This window comes from Ascaphus truei, chromosome 18 (genome assembly GCF_040206685.1).
Source record: "Ascaphus truei isolate aAscTru1 chromosome 18, aAscTru1.hap1, whole genome shotgun sequence".
NCBI lineage: Eukaryota > Metazoa > Chordata > Amphibia > Anura > Ascaphidae > Ascaphus > Ascaphus truei.
Window position 1 is genome coordinate 22,083,426 of NC_134500.1, and position 20,326 is coordinate 22,103,751.

At 42.7% G+C, this 20,326-nt stretch overlaps 1 protein-coding gene across 17 annotated transcripts in view; it reads left to right on the forward strand.

The window, feature by feature from the left end:
• TJP1 (tight junction protein 1) overlaps positions 1 to 20,326 on the forward strand; it is a 312,644-nt gene that overhangs the window by 239,504 nt on the left and 52,814 nt on the right. For all 17 annotated transcript variants that reach the window (XM_075575846.1, XM_075575839.1, XM_075575840.1 and 14 more), the window contains one exon: positions 17,899 to 17,955. In XM_075575846.1, coding sequence (XP_075431961.1) covers positions 17,899 to 17,955 — 57 coding nt within the window. The remainder of the gene's footprint in view (positions 1 to 17,898; positions 17,956 to 20,326) is intronic.

Genomic DNA, 20,326 nt, shown 5'->3' on the forward strand with positions numbered 1-20,326 from the left:
CCTAACTACAACACACATCACTGCGAAATGCTCAAAGAATTAGATTGGCCATCACTTGAGTCTAGGCACAAAATTCATCTCTCCTGTCTTATCTTCAAATACTTCTTGGACAAACTACCCCCGTATCTGAACAAGCTCCTCACCCCTACCACACGCAGCACTTCTCACCTGAGATCTGAATCCAAAGGACTTTTTTCATGGTCCCAAGATTCAACAAAGTATCCGGGCGCTCCGCCTTCTTTTAACATCCGCCCCACAACTGTAACAATCTATCTGAGAATCTCAAAACCGCCACCAGTCTAAGTTCTTTCACACCTACAGCTATCTCACATTTTAATGTTGCCTATAACTTAATTAATCTTTAACTGTTCATGCAATGTCTTTATATGTAATGTATATAACCCTGTTCACCTAATGTACTCATGTATTTGTAACCATGTATCTGTCATCATAACTCTGCCGAGGACATACTTGAAAACGAGTGTTAACTCTCAATGTATTACCAACGGGTAAAACATTTGATACATAAATCAGTGCTGCTACCCAACATCACGTTCCACAATGCCTTGTATAGCGCTAAGCAAGGCATTATGGGGGATGACTTCTGGAAGCAGAGCGGTGGTTGACTGTTCTGCTTCTGAAATGGTTCACCAGCAGCCACGGTCTTTCAGCTCCAAGTCGCACCCAATTTGTTCACTCTGAGGCAAGTGGACAAAGGGGTTTCAAGAGCCGTAATAATCACACTAAAATGGTAAATGATCTTCAGGATTTTTTTCCTTTTTAATGCATGTTGCTCCTGTAGTGGATAAAAGACTATTCAACAATTTACTTGTGCCACCAAATTATTTGGTATCGAACAATGCAAATGTGTTCGTTGTACTGTATGTAGGGCCTTTCCAGTCTGGTATCTTTAATTATTTTAAAATGTTTGGTTTAGTGTAACCCTTTTTAATGCCGGAGAAGCCTTCATTCGTGAAACGTGCTAATCAACGATTTAATCAACCGAGGAACATTCTCTACAAATCATGTCTAACTATCTCAAAGGAAAAGTTTTCTGCTATGTGGCATACTATGCAGCCTGCCATCCAATTGTATTGTTCGTGTGTGTCATATATTTGGCTCTATGCCTAATACTTCTAATTTGAGGTGGAAAACAAATGACAAAATGACATTAGTTTTGGAAAACTAATACATGCCAGGTGTGCATTGTCTGATGTTTTTTCAGGGGCTATGTAGCATATGAACACAAAGCTTCCTTGTTGTGTAAACCCAATTTAAGTACATTCCCACTTGGCAAAAAAAAAAGGGGGGGGGGGAGAAATTATAATCTACAAGAATGTCATTTTATTGTTGGGTTGTAAACTTGGTAGACTGAAACATGGGATGTGCTTTACTTTTACTTTGTCATGTCACTGAGCATCATACTGTACCGTGTCTCCTGAGTCTCCCCTTCCTTTCTGCATTATTGTGGCAAATTGTAATTGCCAACAAGCAGCCATTTGACTGTCCCACCCTATGTCAGATAGGAAGGAAGAGAAAAGGTTATATCTATGGCGCTTAGCCTAGAGATAAATATTATACAACCAGATGGGAGTGGATGTCCTCTGGGGCTCTCCTCATGAAGACGGTCAATCATGTAAAAAATATAAAAACAAACATAGTGTAATACAGTTAACTAAATCACATACAGAAACACTAACACATGTAAGACAACGAAAAGCTGACACAAACAATGACTGATTAGCATAAAAACATTTAATATAACAACTCATAGCATGATATATGAACACTGAAAAGATAGGTCACACGTGCACACCAACACTGGCTAAGCTGGCCGCTTACCAGACAAAGATGATAAGATTGCGGTGGATAAATCAGAGAGTATCCCCTCTCGTATAGCAGATGTCAGCTCCCAAACGTCTCAACGATTTAGCAGGGGCTTCCGAGGGGGATTCTACTTTCCTTCACAACACGGACCTCAGCTGGGCAAGCACACCGGACCGTGTGTCGCAGGAGCAAGCGTCACCACGTGCGCAACAGCAACGTTGAACGCGAGCAGGCAGCAACAAGCATCCGTGGCAATCAATGTCCAGCCAAATACAGGGCAATCTGTGGATAGCACAATGGCTATAGTTGTCCGTGGAGCTGGTATGGATGTGGATGTGGATGAGGAAGGAAGCGCAGTCTTCCGAAACGCGTAGGGTGGTCTACGTGTGCACTACTGACGTTAGAGTACCCTCCACATCCATACCAGCTCCACGGACAACTTTAGCCATTGTGCTATCCACAGATTGCCCTGTATTTGGCTGGACATTGATTGCCACGGATGCTTGTTGCTGCCTGCTCGCGTTCAACGTTGCTGTTGCGCACGTGGTGACGCTTGCTCCTGCGACACACGGTCCGGTGTGCTTGCCCAGCTGAGATCCGTGTTGTGCAGGAAAGGAGAATCCCCCTCGGAAGCCCCTGCTGAATCGTTGAGACGTTTGGGAGCTGACATCTGCTATACGAGAGGGGATACTCTCTGATTTATCCACCGCAATCTTATCTTTGTCTGGTAAGCGGCCAGCTTAGCCAGAGTTGGTGTGCACGTGTGACCTATCTTTTTAGTGTTCATATATCATGCTATGAGTTGTTATATTAAATGTTTTTATGCTAATCAGTCATAGTTTGTCTCAGCTTTTCGTTGTCTTACATGTGTTAGTGTTTCTGTATGTCATTTAGTTAACTGTATTGAACTGTTTGTTTTTATAGTTCCATACACACAAATATATGGTCCCAGGTTCACCAATAGGGAGAGCAGTGATTTATCAGTAATTTTGCAGCTTTACTGACCATTGGAGCTAGGCTCACCTGGTGTCTTTTTTGTGTCCACCTCACATATACTTGCCCATTGGTAAAAGCTTTAAATATCTTGGAAATCTTGGTCCATAGATCAGCATATTGGGATTAGCTCGGCCATTCCAGGTTCAGTTTATAAAATAATAAAAGGAGAACCAGTAGTGTGGACTGCTGCTTTAATCTGGAATTTTTCCTGCTGACACATTTACTTGTGCACTTCTCTTAATGGCTGAGTCATGTGCAGCATCTTTCCAGACGTGGGAGATGGGACGTCCTGGGTCTGGGAAGCGAGACAAAGAATTGCTAAAACAAAGGTTCAGTTAGAGGCCTTTTCATCCCACTATCGATTTTGTGCAATTGCACATGGAATTCGAAGTGTGGATGGTTGCTTTTGAGTAACTGTATGCATTAATTTTAACATGCTATTCAAACAAGCAGATTTCTTTGACTTGCTCTGTTAGATGGGCTCTTCTTTGTTGAGTTGATACTTTTGTTAGACCTTCTCTTTGGCCATGAGCACTGCATGTGCCTGTTAATACGTGGTACAAAATGGGGAAAAAACATGATCAGTAGAGCGTGTCCGTCCCCACAATGTGTGTTTGGAAATAAAGAACAATTGGAGATGACTAATAAGGCCGCGTCCATACTGCAAACAAAAGGCCATACCTCAATGAGACAGGCCATAGAGCGCACAAGGGCGGGGCCGATTTTTCGCAATGCAACTTTTTTATTGTTGCGAGACCGGGTCACACGGGCGGTTTAGCCAATGATGGCGGACCAGCCTGGTCACACCTCCACATCGCACATGTCTTGGAATCCTACAGGCCACGGATCACTTAAGCGACAGGCGCGCGTGACTCCATGCGCTCCTACTATATCCGAAGCCTAAGGCTTCGGACATGGTGCCGCAGACCGTGCGGATGCTGAGCGAACAGACTGCCTTAAGGCAGTGTGCGTGCACATGGAAGCAGGAGGGGGTGCGCGTTGCGCAATTAATCAGTTCAAACTGATTTCTTGGCGCGACAGGCCGGTCACATGTGAAGTTCGCCCAATGAGGGTGAACCAGCTCAGTGACGCCCCTCGGCACGCCACCCACTGCCCGTCTAGTATGGCCAGGGAAAGCACCCGCTTTCCCTCAGCCTCCGCGCGGGAGAAGTCATTATGTCCGAGGCTTAAGGGTCTGTGTCTTTTTACTTTGGGGATCTCTTTGCATCTAGAGAAGTAATCACTGAGGCAAGTGGTGTCCTAAACATGGCATTCTTCTTAACCCCCCTTGAGTGCTAAAAGGGCTTGCAATGCATCAACTTTTTAAGATACTGAAGGGGTTAATGTGATCTCATTTCGATTGTTGTGTAAATTTTCTTTGAAATGCCCACAAAACAAGTTTAGGACCGACAAAGCTTTTCTAAACTGTCATCAGTCCCTTAATATTCCATCTCCAGCTTTGATTTTTTTCCTCTTCACCCTCTGGGTAGCGCTGCATGTATATGTTTTCAGACGTGGCACTATACGCTGGCAGCAGTGTCCGCTTCATTTGCGGTGGTTCTGATGATGTCTGCATTCGGCTTACACAGCAAAAGTGAGAGTTGCTTAATGGAAGTTGCTTCCTAAATAGTGTGTTGCAAATGATCTCTCGCGGCTCACATGCGAGATGTGGAGTATGTGATGCTATATTATGATTGGAATTCTAACCATAGCTTGTGCTTTTTGAAAACTCCAAGTCAATTTGCCATAAAGATCTAAAATTACTAAGCAGCGTTACTTCATAAGGCCCACATCTGCATCGTACGGCACCTTAAAGCCCATCCCGGACATATTTTGTTAAGTAGTGCTGGAAGGTATTTGATGAAGTTGCACTGCTTGGTAACCATGTCCCATAATGTAAAAGAAAAAGAAGCCTACTCAAGCTTTTTGCTGGTGAGCCTTTATCAAGTCTGATTTTGTTTTGTTTTGAGATATTTACTTGTAAAGCTGTAACCTTTCAACCCCCATTGTTTAAAATGGCTGCTTTTTTTTCTTCCCATACATGAAACCAGTAATTAAAGGAATATCGGTACTGTATTATGATATTGATTATAAGATGTACGGTTTTTAATCTGAAGATTTTAGTTTAAAGTTCCTTTCATTTGCTCTTACCACTACAAATGTGTGGAATCTGTACTTTTATATGTTGGCATATCAGCCCCTGTCAGTCATTGCATACCTCGACTAAACGGGGCAGATGGCAATAGTAGTTTTGTAATTGGCTCTCAAAGTCATACTCAATTTCTGTTGCTACTGTGAGCCCATGAACCTTGTGAGGATTTGCTGTAAAAGTGTAGGCTATTTAAATTGAACTTGTGTCCAGGATACTCTCCCACTTGGATTTCCTTCCACCATTGCAATATTTTGGTCTCACATGAAAGAGGTCTCCTCTCCATTTGCTATGCAACCTCACTATAATAACATGTTGTCTTTCACAAGCCTATTAATCATTTACTGGAAAGCTGACGCATCACATGCACAGCCTGTGGGAGTGTTGTCCTCTGCTGGATTACAAAAAATATTGTGTATCATCCACCTTCCGTTTACAAATTTGTCACTGGCAGAAAGGGAAATAATGTTCATCTTCAAGCAACTGCTCCCCTCCCTCCCCCCCCACTACATCAACATTTAAATTGGCTAGCCCTCCTAGGACCTGAGTATAATTATACTATATTCTGACTTTTCCATGATGATGTTTCTGCAGTATATCTTTTTGGTGATTTCAAGAGGGTCTGTCGGGCCTACAAAACTAGAGGTGAAGTTGTCATTATTTTGTCCATTGTTTATATAGGAATTATGAAGCTATTAGTTCAACGGAAACATTAAGGAATTGATCTGCTTGGTCGCAGTAAACTCTCAGAAAATGGTTAGTCATAAAATATTTAACATTAATCAACTAAAATTGTTAGGGTTCAGGGCGCTTGCGTTTTTCTAAGGAAGCTGATTACACTGAAGGAGTTTACTTTAAAATGTTTGCCCCCCCTTGCCTTTCAATATTCCAATAGTTTTCTTTTTTTAAGGTGAAATATTGATATACTTTAATAGTTTTTGAAGTAGGTGAGCCTGGATCGGTGCTGCCAGTACTTTACTCTCAATGCCTCAGGCAGCAACACTTACAATTGTGCTGGCATAAGGAGTCCTTGACGTGTGTGTGTGTGTGTAAAGAAATATTGATTTTTGTGTTTTTTTTATTTTTGCAAGTCCTAAAACTGTCACCATTCAGATAATCTCGTACCTGCCTGTCACGTACGGCACCCCTGTGAGCACTTGATCTGCATACAGGACCAGGGTTAATACTCACGCTCGCAAGGGCTCCCACTTTAAACCTCTGCAGAGGTCCCTCAAACGGACAATTTCTCCTTTACAGAACAAGGGTTGATACACAACTCGCAAACTGCCCCACTCTTCACCTTCGCAAAGGTCCCTCAAAGGAGTTATCTCCGCTAAATCCGTCCCAATATACCACCGTCACGAACAGCACACAAGTGAGCACGTTACGTAGATATGCAATCGGGGTTAATACACTCGGCTACTCTAGTCAACTTGCCTTTCGCCTGCACAAGGTCCCTCCAATGAGTTAATATTAACCCCGTACTCAATTGCAATCATATCTATACACTTCCACCACCTGGTATATCCAAATAAGATTTTAAATGTATATTTGCCAGGGCCGCATGTCGCTGTTTATTATAGAAAAAAAAACTATGCACTTTAACAAACACAAACCAGTTGCAGCAAAATGTGTCCAAAAACGTAAATACTCTTTCCAGAGCGTGCAACAGTTCAGAGCGCAAAGTATTATTAAATGATAGATATAGATATATACACACACACTCTACAGAAAAAAGTATTAAAAGAACATAGTTACAAGTAAATGCAGAACAGTTTCTCAAAATAAGGATATAACCTAAAAGAAAATGCTATACATCACCATATGTCATACGTTTTCTCCCAGAGGCCACTGGCAAGAGAATATGAGATCCTGTATTTGGTCCCAAATACACCTCTGTAGTCTCTGTAGTCATGTAATTTTCATAATCTCTTCCCAGATTTATATGCATTCTTTCCTCGTGGAACCAGCATAGGCCTTGAACCCCCCTCCCCTACCGTCGTAAATTGGCTGTTAGATTGACAGTTTTATGAGAGAGTAAAGAAAAAACCTTTTACAAACGACGTTAAACTCCTTCAATATCTAAATGTATTCATAACTTTCCTACACACACACTCACTCACACACACACCACATCAATACATTCAGGTGCTCATGGCGGACACAATGAGACTAAATATGACCATCATAATCCTTAATTTAAGCGACAAATTGATATCTGTCTCTTAGTACCTGCTTGACATAATGTTTGTAATCATTGTGTGCCACTGATACATATGTAATGCCTTAGCATGTTCAGCAGATCTCGTCACATGATATTCTCATTTTTAATAGTCACTCTTGGTTTGATACCTTCTCAGCCACATCCCATGGCCATCCATTAACCCCTGAAGCACCAGATGGATTAAAATACATAATACCTCATGACATTATCATGACACTGCCCAACAGTTCAGAACATCCTGCTACACTAATGTTCAAGCATTTTATTGGTGTCATTTAATCTTCAAGAGTAAAGTGTTTATTGATGTTGCTAATAAAAGGAAAAGAATGGTGTATATAGCGCTAAAAAATAGTTATAAACACAATAGCTAATGACAACAATGAAATACACAATATTAAATGATTAATAAAATGAATTAGGCAAGGCTGCCAGGAAAAACTAACCCAAACACAGTTAGTGAGACACAAGAAAAAACAATACAGACCGGCGCCTTAGAGTCCAAATAGTGGGATAAATAAAAGTCCAATGAGTGGCTTGAGATCTCCAATAGATGGTAATAAAGTCCAGTGGACCGCAGTTCCCTCAGCAGCAACAGTGGTATGATATACAGGGGAGAAAAGAGAACAAGATCATAGTGTACCAAATTATAAATGAAAATAAAACATGTAACACATAAACAGGCAGACACATAGGACAAAAAACATGTAGGCTGACTAATAACAATGATATTTAATGAACACAATAAAATCAGCAACTAGTGACGAGCTGGTCCAGGATCCGGTTGTGAAAAACCGGAATCCTACTTACAGCAAGTCCTCAGGATATGCGCAGGTATAGGATCAAGGAAGAACCGGCGGTGGGTTATGGTAGATGCGTGCCGCATACAGATGTCCACAGGTGACTCCTCAGGTTGCTGCCGACATAGGCAGCCTTGCCTTCAGCTCCACGAGGCCCTCTGCTCGCGACCGGAAATGAGTCACTGCAGGAGGGAAAGCCTGTCGCCCGGAATTGCGTCACAAGGGGCGGGACACTGCTCCGAATCTCCCAGCTTCGCCCGATCTCACTTCCAATAGTAGTCCAAATATACCGCGACTCCAGGGACTGCTACAACGATCTGCTCATCTGCTAGTATGCTGTAGAATAATACTCAAAAGGCCCAACGCGTTTCGTGCGCATGTGCACTTCTTCAGGGGTTCCCCCTGCAGTTTTACAACCCCCTCTCCACCATTCCTCCACCCCACCCCCCCCCCCCCAACTTCCGCAATTGCCGTTTGAGTCGACGGCTGCTGGGTAAGGCCCTAGCTGAATGGAACATTTTTGGTTGTGGCTGTTTTGGCGCGACTCACTGCAGAGGGACCGCCACAGCTGATTCGCCGCTGGAATCCCCACCGCCGGCTAATTTGAAAAAGTGTTTTTTTCTCCCCTTTCACCCTGGCCCACCAGTTACTAGTTCCACCCCTACTCCTATGGGTAAATCTCACAAAGTATTTTCTTCAAGCAGTGAATGGTTAACATAGGCCTGGTGAGACAAATTGACACCACATTATAGCAGCGAACAAGGGCGTAGTATTCCATAGTACAAAGATAAGCAACTAAATTATAACTTGTGTTTCATGGGCATTGATCCTGCCAAAAAGTCTCTGTACTGCTGTCCCATACATTTGTTTGCAGAAACCATATCAAATGAATACTATTAAGATAAATGTATCACAATATTGCTCATTCTTTCTTGTCTTTTTGTAGATATGGTTGACAGAATTTTTTTAATGCTTTCTAATCTGTAGGAGTTTGGAAGGCAAATGGAGTGTAAGCCCGCCAGATTTGTTTTATTTAATTTTTTAAAATTCCACAAATAGTCTTTTGTTGGGTGACAATCAATCTATTTCTTGCAGCAGGTTTGATCAACACCGGGGATCCCTGTGGTATTTGAACGTACAAAAACTAGAGCTAAAAATGTATTTTCATAGTAGAAACTAGGTGCCTAGTGACTTATTAAATATATTCACGATCTGTTTTTTACTGTGCATGTTCATGGTGACCTTTCCTTCCAATGATAAGAACGTTTCTCGTACTGCATTGTGGGCTTTTAGGCTGGTTAGAAGCAGTTGTATACACTGAAACACAAAAACAGACCGCATGATATACCCATTACTCTTCGTTTCTTTGTGTTTTTTTTTTTGTTTTTTTTAATTAAAACTAATTTATTTTCTGAGATAGACATAAAAACCTAATTAACTCCCAGTTACCTAATTAACCTAAAGTTACTTTAAACGGGTAAAAAATTATTTCCAAACGAATAAGCATTGCACTTTTTACCCCATCAGTACATCAAGGAACATGGTATCCCTGGGACCCTTATGACGCACACCATAAGTTGTTTAGCAGCAGCCATTATTTTAGGGGCGGTGCGAGATCGGCGCTATCGCGCACTGAAGGTAGTGGGGATGGTCCCCTGCCCTCTTTCTGTCACATCCTACTTGACCGCTGTAACAGAAACCCCATCACGTGATTGCTCCGCATAGTGGTCTCGTGATGAAGAAATGCCAGAAGGTTGCACGACCCTCATGCATTGAAGTGGTTAATAAAACAAATAAGATATTGACTTTTTTGGTAGTTGGTGACAGTTCTTACCTAACAGGCATAAGAAGTTTCACCAACATTGGATATGCTGGATCATGAGGACCTAATGCATGGAAGTCGTGCTCGGGGGCTATCCCTGTAATGACTGGTAGTTTATCAGTAGCTGAATTCCCTTTTCACACTGTAGTATCCTATGTTATGTCTGACACACAGAAAGGTAGTTGTATTGTTTATTTATTTTTTTGAAGGGTGTGAAAGGAAACCTTGAAATACTTGTTTTCCTTTAAAGCTGCAGTCCGCTCTGATTGTAGTAGCTATGTCACGCGGGTGGAGTGTCCATTTCCTACGGGAAATCATGATCTGTAATGCAGGGAAATGGGAGTGGGCTCTTCAGTTTCTGGATTAAGGAACGCCGCAAACTCATGATCACGATATGCTTGCAACCAAACTGTTGTGAGATTTCCACTCTCAAAAGTTGATGTTTTAAATCGTATGCTCTGTTCAGGAGATAATATTTCAAACTATAAGTATTTGGGAGATTGAGATGAAGCCCTCCCCAGATCCCAGTGCAGTCTTCAGGTTCCAATGGTAACGTCAGGAGCTAGAGGTTAACGATCATGATTTTAACACTTAAACATACAGGTGGGTCCCGGTAATGCAGAGGGTTCCGTTCTATGGTCCCACCGGAAAGCGGAACCGGCGATTTACGGCATCTGCGCATGCGCAGACCGGCTATTTCCCCCTTCTGCGCATGCGCGACCTCCGTTTTGTAGAAGCGCGACCACTGTTCTGCGCATGCACGACCTCTGAATCCCCCCGTTCTGCACATGCGCAACCTGGGCATCCCCCGTTCTGCGCATGTGCAGACATGGCGGCCCCCTTCTTACCGGGCTACTATGTATATATATCCTCGGGGCATTACTTCAAGAGCTAGCTCTTTGCTACAGGCTCTTAAAATCCCTCTCTCCTATACTGTTATGCAACGAGGATGTTAATGACACAGGTGAGCGATATTTGATACAACTGTGAAAGCATTACACACCTGTAACTACAGAGTATATACTGTAATGCAGCCCAATGTGACGACATCATGAGCCATTTCACAAGGCTATTTCTGGTGGCTAAATGACAATGTTCTCTGCCTTATGTATTATAAATGAGACATTTGTGGCATACACCGCCTACTTAATTTGAAAATCCTCCTTAATCCTTCAAAATCTTCTACGCATCTGATATACTTAAAGCAGCAGTTTGTAATGGTCATAATAATTATTTGATTAGCAATGTTAATTGCAGGGCTGCTAAATGCCAAATTGTACAAGAGCTTTCAAATTAATATGAAGGGAGTATTTGTACGTGTCAGTTTCTCAGCGGAATCTGTTTATCCATTGTAGAGGGGCAGGTTACATTCTGTATACTAGACTCTTGGTGTCATTAGAAGTTCTGCAATACTAGGATATCGCACACGATTTGTTATGGCATAAAGACCTGTTTTAGGTATAGTCACTTAATATGGGTCATGGTATGTTTCCAAAATGGACAGTGACAAAAGGTAGAACATAGATTGTAAGCTCATCTGGGCAGAGACTGTCTAAAAATCCTTATGTGCTGCGTACTGTGCATTATACTTTAATTATGAAGCGCTTTGTGTCCCATTGGGAGCAAATCGCTACTTGAAAAAAAGTTTAGTTGAATTCCCCCCATTTTAATAGTTTTGTATTGTGTTTTGTCTCTCTTTTTTTTTTTTTTGCAAAGGACCTGCTGAAAAATATTTTGGTATATTTTTATAGGTTGGCAAGTTTCGTAATTTAAAGATGGCCAGACTCGGTGGAGATGTTCAGTGGATTGTTGGCATTGTGATATCTGTACTTGTTGGCGTGTTTGTTTTTTTTTTTTGCTGGAAGCTGCACAACTCAAAGCTTTGCAATGTGCCACCAGTAGCAAATACTTTATACACTTCTCATATACAAAAAAAATAGTCTATAAATAGCATTTAGTCTGGTAGTATGCAGTAATTACTAATCACCATGACCTTTATTTTGAGAATACAAATCCCGTTGCTATGTGATTTGACCTTAGTTATTCTGTCCTACTTCCATTAATGGGGATTATTAAAAGTGATGCGAGTTTATATAATTTTTTTTTTTTTGTGGTTGCATTGTCTAGTGGGAATTATACGGCTGTCCTGCTGGCCATTGCTTTTCAAACCAAATGAGCACTGGTAAACCAAGAAATGTTATGTTTTAGTAATAATACAGTTGCCATATGAAAAGGTACGGATTCAGTACTGCTAGTTCTGGCACCATGCATTTGACCATGTGCTTCAAATTACTCTTCATGGCTGCTATTTTACATAGTTTGCTAGGAGTACAACTAATTGCTGTATAGCGGGGGTCCCCCAACCTTTTTGTTCCCAAGGGCACCTTGGTGGGAGGCCTCCAGTGCTGTGCCAGTTTTGCCCACATCTATTGGTGGCACAGCGGGCGCCATGGTGCCCATGGTCACCCTATTTTGGACCACTGCTCTATAGCAGGGGAGCGCAAACTTTTTGTGCTGCGCCCCCCTGTCTCTCTGCCCCCGGCTCTCGCGCCCCACTGCCTTCCTTCAGCCGCGTCAGATGACGCTGCGTGGGCGTGTGACGTCAGGTCACATGGTGCCGCGGCGTCTATTAACGCCGCGTTGCCATGGCGACGCAACACAGGCGGCTGAATCCCGGTAAGTAAACAGTTGCAGGGGCCTCACGCGATCCCCCGGCATTTAATTTAAATGCCTGGGGGAAGAGCGCGGGGCCTCTGCAACTGCCCGCGCCCCCCCAGCACAATCTCCCGCCCCCCCTGGGGGTCGCGCCCCCCACTTTGCGCACCGCTGCTCTATAGTATCGTGTTTGTGTGTGTGTTAAAAGGACAATTCAGGGTGCTGTGTAGATGAGTAGTATTGGGTTAAATAGATAATATTTGTACTCACACGGCCGTGTGTGTGTTAAATACACATCACAGATTTTTTTTAAACACTTTGGGGCCTATGCAGAGAGCAGCGAATTTTAAAAATGGCGAATTTAGTAAAAAGTAGCTTTTTTGGAGAGTTTTATTCTCCATATGCAGAAAAGTGCGAATTCTGCTACTCGTGTGGCGAGTTTAAATTGGCGAGATGCGCGCTTCAGAAACGTGTAAAAACAAATTTGCGCCTTTTTTTTCCCATTGCAATGGCCGCGAGCGGCAGCTTCTTGCCAATTTTTTCTGGCGAGGCAAAAAGGAGACAATCGCGCCATTTTATTGGCGCGAACAGCCGCTAGATGCCGTTCGCGGCTCTCTGCATTAGGATATTTTTACAACTGGCGAGATTGAGGTTCTCGCCAGCCGCGAGGCGAGTTTTACAAATAGAAAAGAAAAATTGGCGCGTTTTTCGGAACTCGCCATTTTCTGCTGTTTTCTGCGCGATTTTTTCCAAAAAATGGCGAATTTCGAAATAGCGCTGCTCTCTGCATAGGCCCCTTTGTCTCTCAGAATGGTGATTTTGATAAGAGTTTTTTTTTTTTAACTTGTATTTTATTATTTTTCAAAACATAAAAGGAGAGGGAGGGGATACAGAAAATAAAAAGGTGGATGGGGAAGGGTAGGGGTATACATCCGCAATGGTCTCCACGCAGGGAGCACACAATCAGTTGTAAATATACATACACTTTATAATATAGGAGTGCAACCAGTCTAAGTCAGATTCAGGTTTTGCCATATATAAGTCGCCCAGGGATCCCAGGTTGTCAGGAAACTATTAAATCTATCGTGAATCAAACTAGTAAGTCTCTCCATAGTCATAACCAAGTTCACTTTTTGAATAACCGTTATAATTGGTGGGGGATCATTCTGCTTCCAATGTTTTGCGATCATTGCTTTTGCGGCCGAGCGAATTTGCATTATTAAGTTATCTATCCTCCTTTCAAGGCCTTCTGTAGGTTTTAGTAAAAGCACCGTTTCCATATCCCAGCTCAGATCTAAACCTGAAACCCCTTATATTAGTCTTCTAATTCTTCCCCAGAAGAGAATAATCTTAGGGCATGACCACCAGATATGTTTAAACGTGCCCAACTGTCCGCAGTTACGCCAGCACATTGGGGAGGTTAGTGGAAAAAATGAGTGGAGGCGTGCAGGCGTATATAGTGCCACCTATGGAGAATTTTCAGGTTTGTTTCTCTGATAGTTTTGAAGGGTGAAACACCAACTTCTCGCCTGTATGGGGATGAAAACCACAAGATATGTCAAATATAAACGTTTTACTAAGATACAAAAAAAGAGTGTCACTCACATCAAAACATTGCTGCAGCTCCTTGGTGCCTTTACGAGTCCTCAGTTGACGTTTCCATAACTGGAAATTCTTCTGCCTCCTAACTTGTCTCCAGTGTTTGCCCCATAAATGATTGTGCAGGAGCTTCCTCTGCTGATTATGCCCATGTATTTGGAAGCGATCATTAAGGAAAGTGTCCAACCTGTAATCTGGGCATCGTTTGTGAATCACAGATGTGGACATCAAGGGAGTGAGGCAGGAGGCCATTTTGTGTACAGACATGATGATTTGGTGTACATTTAATAATCTATTTATCCATAGCTCTCAAACATGCATGCTACGATGAAACAAGACTATTTTTCTGTGCTGGTGAAGGAGGGGAGGGAGAGAACCCACACTACATTAGTGCTATGTGTAGTGCAGTGTGTCATCTCACTGATGGAAATAAAGATAGAATAAAAATACTTTAAAAATTTTTTTTTTTTCTTAGCCACTTAATTATTATTGTTCCCCCCCCCCCCTTTTTGTGGATTTCATTCATATAATTATGCTTGCTCTTCCACTTTTGTTGGTTTTCTGTTGTCTTAAAGACTAACAAACTGATACTGTTGGTGGGTAAACATTCATACAAAACGTAGAAAAACAGTATCTAGGTACTTGTCTCACAGCAGCCTAGTCTAAAAGACCTGCAAAAAAAAAACCCCCACAAATGATGGGGGGGGGGGGAGGGAGAAAGTCTGCACTTGGTTGGAAACCCACGGTCTAGTTCATGTGACGAATGAACAAGCTTCAATTCAATTGCAAAATGTTGCTGTCTCATCTTGTCTATTGTGGTGCACCTCCGCATTCATTGACTTTTTATACCAAAGGAAATGACTTGTAATCCTTTCCCTGTCAGTTGCTACTTATTACGTTTTTGTTCTTCTGCAAAACCTCCTGTTATCTGAGGAATGTACACCAGACCTCCCACTTCCAGAATCTTATTAGAACTCGTTGCCCAGTTCAGTCTTCATTTTCTCAAGGCCACAGGAGTTTCTTGGTTACAAAAGTATTAAAAACATGTTGCCAAACAAACCAAAAACTTCCCGACCGTGGTTTTCATTCGCTCCTTAGGAGTATTTTGCTTGGATGTGCAGAGCAGTTTAAAATGGATGAAACCGTATGAGCATTAAACACAACTCCACCCAGTGTTTTTTCCTTTTTTATTTTCAAATGTATATTTATATAGTGGGGGCTCGTCTCCAAACTCCATATACTAGTATTTTTTCCCAAACCATATCCAGTTTCAAAAAGCGCATTACACAATATATATTTGGGTAGGGCAATACGAGTTGAAATAGATGCTTATGCCGTGATATAGTGCATGCTTGCGATGTCACGCGAAGCATGCACTGCGGCCGTGATACCACGTGAGCGCTTCGCTGTAATTGGCTGAACCACTCGCATGACCTGGCCGTCGTGCTCAAAAAAACCCAAATTGATTTGTCTCCAAGATTCAGCCTCTGTCGCGCGCATTATGCGCAGATTAGTTGTACTGAAGGTGTTAGGTTTTGCACACTATAATCGCGGCCTTGGATTCTCAAAAGGGAACCGGAAAGGGCCATGTTGGATTTGGGTTGTAATTCAGGTATTAGCAGTAGTTGAGTTTTTTTGTATTCCGGAACACATGGCTGTCCGCATAACCGTTCTAAACTGCACATTTTATACTTTAGCACTGGAAGTGACGGCCACGTGCCTATCTAGCAAACCTGTTTTTAAAGCTACTTTTTTTTTTCTCTTCCCTCCTACCAGTTTTTCCACTAAAAATAACGAAAATTTTATTGACCTATATTTCACTGAACTAGACTTTGTTGGTTGTTGATACCTGCTCGCGCTCCCGGTTTCCCGGCCTGGCCGCTGGTCCGGGCGGGTCGATCCCTGCTGGCGCCGCCGGGGGTGGGGTGGTGATAGCTGCTGGCGCTACCCGGCTTCCCGGCCCGGCCGCGGGGGAGGGGGGGGTTGATGAGGTACCTGGCAACTTGTGAGAGGCTGTGGCGTCGGTTACGGCTTCCCGGCCCGGCCGTGGGGGGGGGGGGGGTGGGGGATGATGAGGTACCTGGCAACTTGTGAGAGGCTGTGGCGTCGGTTACGGTTTCCCGGCCCGGGGGGGGGGGGGGAGATGATGAGGTACCTGGCAACGTGTGAGAGGCGTCGGTCAGTGTGTCGGTGTCTGTTACTCGGCGAGATTCGGTGTGTCGAGAGGTGAGGTGGAGTAGGGGGGGCGTTTGAGGTGAGGCTGTGGCGCCGAGGAGCGTGCGCCGCTGTTCCCACGGTGCAGAGGCTGGGGTTTGCTGTGGGTGGGGGTGCGGGAGGGGGGAAATGTGGGGAGAGGAGAGGTGAGGCGGTAGCGGTGGCACCGAGGAGCGGGCAGCGTGCCCGAGTGTGACCAATGAGGCGTGCGGGGCGGGGCTGGTCCACGAACCAATCTGATTGGCCAGAGGATGAGTGACAGACCAACTGACCAATCAGATTGGCCTTTGGGACAGACATACAACGTTTTGAAAAATATATAGATAGATATACATATTATACACACACACACACACACACACACACACACACACACACACACACACACACACACACACACACACACACACACACACACACACACACACACACACACACACACACACACATATATATATACACACATATATACACATATATATATATACACACATACACATACACATATATACATACATACACATAGGAGGGAGAGAATACTGTGAATAAATTCAACTTGACCATGACTCCGTTTGGCTGTGTGCTGCTCAAATTTTAATTAATTTTTTAAAATGTATAAATCTCTGTACTTTAACTTAAATCTGATCTCGCTGTGGTTGGCATTCCCCCATGTGGGTGTAGATTGAGTGATTTAAATCCCGTTTTCAGCTTGATGTGGTGTTTTCAGTAAAACAACCCATTTGCGCTCATTAGAAAGTTAAAGACTGATGTTTTAGTAGTCTCTATCCTGTTTTGTTTTTATAATTTATAACCAAAACCAATTGGGAATAGAAATGATAGAGTGTAAGACTCATTAAATACACTGTTTATTTCACACACGGCCACAATTTCAGCTTTTTGATTGAATGGCTTTTGAGCATATATTTCTTTTTTGTATTTGAGCACCCATATACAAATTTTGCTGTCACACCGTATCAACATACTTTCTTTTTTTGAAGCATTTTAATTTGTAAGTTTTCTGTAAATATACTTGGCATTGTACCACACATCAGGCATTTACAGCAGGTTTCTGTTTTTTTCCTAGACGCAAAATACGTTAATGTCGGAGTAGAGTCTAAAATGAAAATATGCTCATTAAGTGTGAAGAATGTATCATATTAATTTTTCTCTTAAGGGGTTTTCAAAAAGGGGTAGTTCATTCAATTTTGAGTATCGTTACAAAAACCATTCGGTCCAACTGTCAAAACTCCAACGGTAAAGCACTGTATACTGTATGTAGTTTTGTTTTAAGTGTTGGCCATTAAAAGCACCCGTGCAAGCCCATTGATTTTGTTTACACTGGTGTGTTTCCTGCTTCAATAAGTGGAAATGGGCTGTCAGAGCACAGAGAGGATATCCAATCTGACAGCACAATGTGCCACAGCCCCGTCTGTAAAAAGACCAGCCGTCAAAGCACAACTCGGCTTCTTGGGAGTTTTCAGGCCCCCAACTTTTTTTGCTGACTCGCGGACGAAACTCTGATACTCCTGACTTTGTTAAAGTTAACTGTCAAGTGTTTTTGCTTTTTGTTTCCAGTAACTCGAATCGTGTTTTTTTTTTTTTTATCCCCTCTCAGAATACTGTAATGGAAGAAACCGCGATATGGGAACAGCAAACGGTGACTCTTCACAGGGTAAGTTAGCTACGAGTTAATTTGCTGTGCGTAACTCAGGATACGGCCTGCCATTGGAAACAATAGAGAGAAGCCAGATGTCCGGAAGCGAAAGAGAAGGAAGTTCTGTAGTTTTTCCTTTTTGTTAAAATTAGTCTATGTAAACGCAGCACTCATTATAGTTGATGCAGATTTTTGCTTATGCAATGTGTTGTATAGCCAACTATGTTAAATATATTTATAACCCCCCGCACCCCCAACTGAGGCTGGACAATCATTATTCTGAGAGCCCTGGCCTCCAAAATTGCTAGTTCTTGAAGGAGTCCTCCTTCCTAGTGAAGGCCTACTAATGGCAGTGGGTTAAAGTGTACAATCTGAGTGTCTGTCATCAAAATCCAACACCTAAAAGTATTTTTTAAACTAGGTTGTAAACCTGGTGAGCTAAGACTTGAAAGGAGTTTGATCTTTCCCTGGCTCCGTTTTGGGGGTTTTCACTGTGCTTGTCACACATACGGCACACCTGTGAGCATGTGACCTGCATACGGGACAAGGGTTAATACACCGCTCTCTAGCTGTCCCACTTTTCACATTCGCAAAGGTCCCTCAAATGAACAATATCTCCCCTCAATCCGTCCTCATATACCATCTGTCATGATCAGCACACAAATGAGCCTGTGACTTAGATATGCAACTAGGGTTAATACACACGGCTACTATAGCAAACTCGCCTTTTGCCCGTGCAAGGTACCTCCAATGAGTTAATATTAACCCCTTACTCCATTGCAATCATATCAATATGCTTCCACCACATGAGAAATTATGCAAATAAAATATGTAAAATGAATCTGCCAAAATCTATTGTAGCAAAATGTGTCCAAAAATGTAAATACTCTCGCCAGTGTGCAACAGATCATTCCGAGCCCCAAGCATCACTTATTAAATGTTTTAATATATAGAAAAATGTAGTGCTCAGATAACAGAAAAAGGATTTCAAGAGAATACATTTAGTCAATGCAGGACCGTTTCTTAAAATAACGAGGATAGAAGAGAAAACTGAGAACCCTATACATTACGTCAGGGTTGCGCAATCTTTCTCTGGTGCGTCGCTGAACACAGTGAAGTTGCAGAGGCCTAACGCGATTCCCAGGCATTAATTTAAATGCCTTGGGGGAAGTGCGCGGGGCCGCGGCATCCTACCGCGCCCCCTTAAAATCTTGCACACCCTTGCATTACTTTACCATATATCAGGAGTTTGTCCCAGAGAGGTCACTGGCGTGGTAATTGTGAGAAATCATGTGCTTGGTCCAAAACACCTTTGAAATCTGATTTTCATAATACTTTGCGCAGACTTGAGAATTATTTTTCCCCCCATTGAAACAACATAAGCCCACCCTGTCGCAAATCAGCTGTGAGACAAAAGACTTCTACAAAAACGACGATTAAACTTTCCCTCAGTATAAGAACACACACAACTTCACTTCTGTAGTACCTAGACACACGTGAGTCAGTCACATCAATAGATTCAGGCTGTCATTACGGACGACCATTGTATTTCTACATTTGGATATGTGTCCTTGGCAACTTAACCATGCTATGTGTGGTCTCGTTACATGCCACTCTGTGACACGATTTCAGATGTACAGTAGATGTCACATGATATTCTCATTTTTAATAGCCCCCCAACGAAAGCATAATGTGTGTCACCTATAGAATGTACAAGTAATTATTCACGAACGTTGAGGCTTCTTTGAGGCTGACAGAATAGTATCTGGTTAGTGTTTGACCTTCTAAACCTCAGATGGTACTTTTAGTGGGCTCTCAGTGACAGGCCCTCTCCCCCCCCCCCCCCCCCCTGATTTAAGTTCTCTTTAAAGATCAGCACAGACACAAAAGTTTTGACCTTTTCATAAACCCACTACATTGTATTTTTAAACGCAAATTGTTGCACCAGTAGTCCCTGTAGCACCAGATGGATCAAAATACTAAGATCATGAGATCTTATGTATGACGGTGCACAACAAGAGTTTACAAAGGCAGCACCTTCCTCCTTCCCCCCCCCCACCCTCTCCACCCCCACCCCCCCCCTTCTTATTGGCTCTCTGGTAAGATCAGGGTAGGATAAGGGCAAAGAAAACACTTGACAAACGCCCTCCCGTTCAGAGATCCCAAAAGGAAAGGAAATTGTATTTAATTTCCCAAGAAATCTAAAACCGCCAAATATTTGTTTTAAGCGTGGTGGTTATACTGGGTTAGGGAAAGCCATTAGGTTGCTGTTTTCTTAGCAATGTGTAATAATTTTTTGGGGGGTGTCATCTATCAGGGATTGCACTTTCTCTTTTTTTTTTTTTTTTTTTTAAAGTATCTACTCTACAACTGATCACAGGCATGTGTC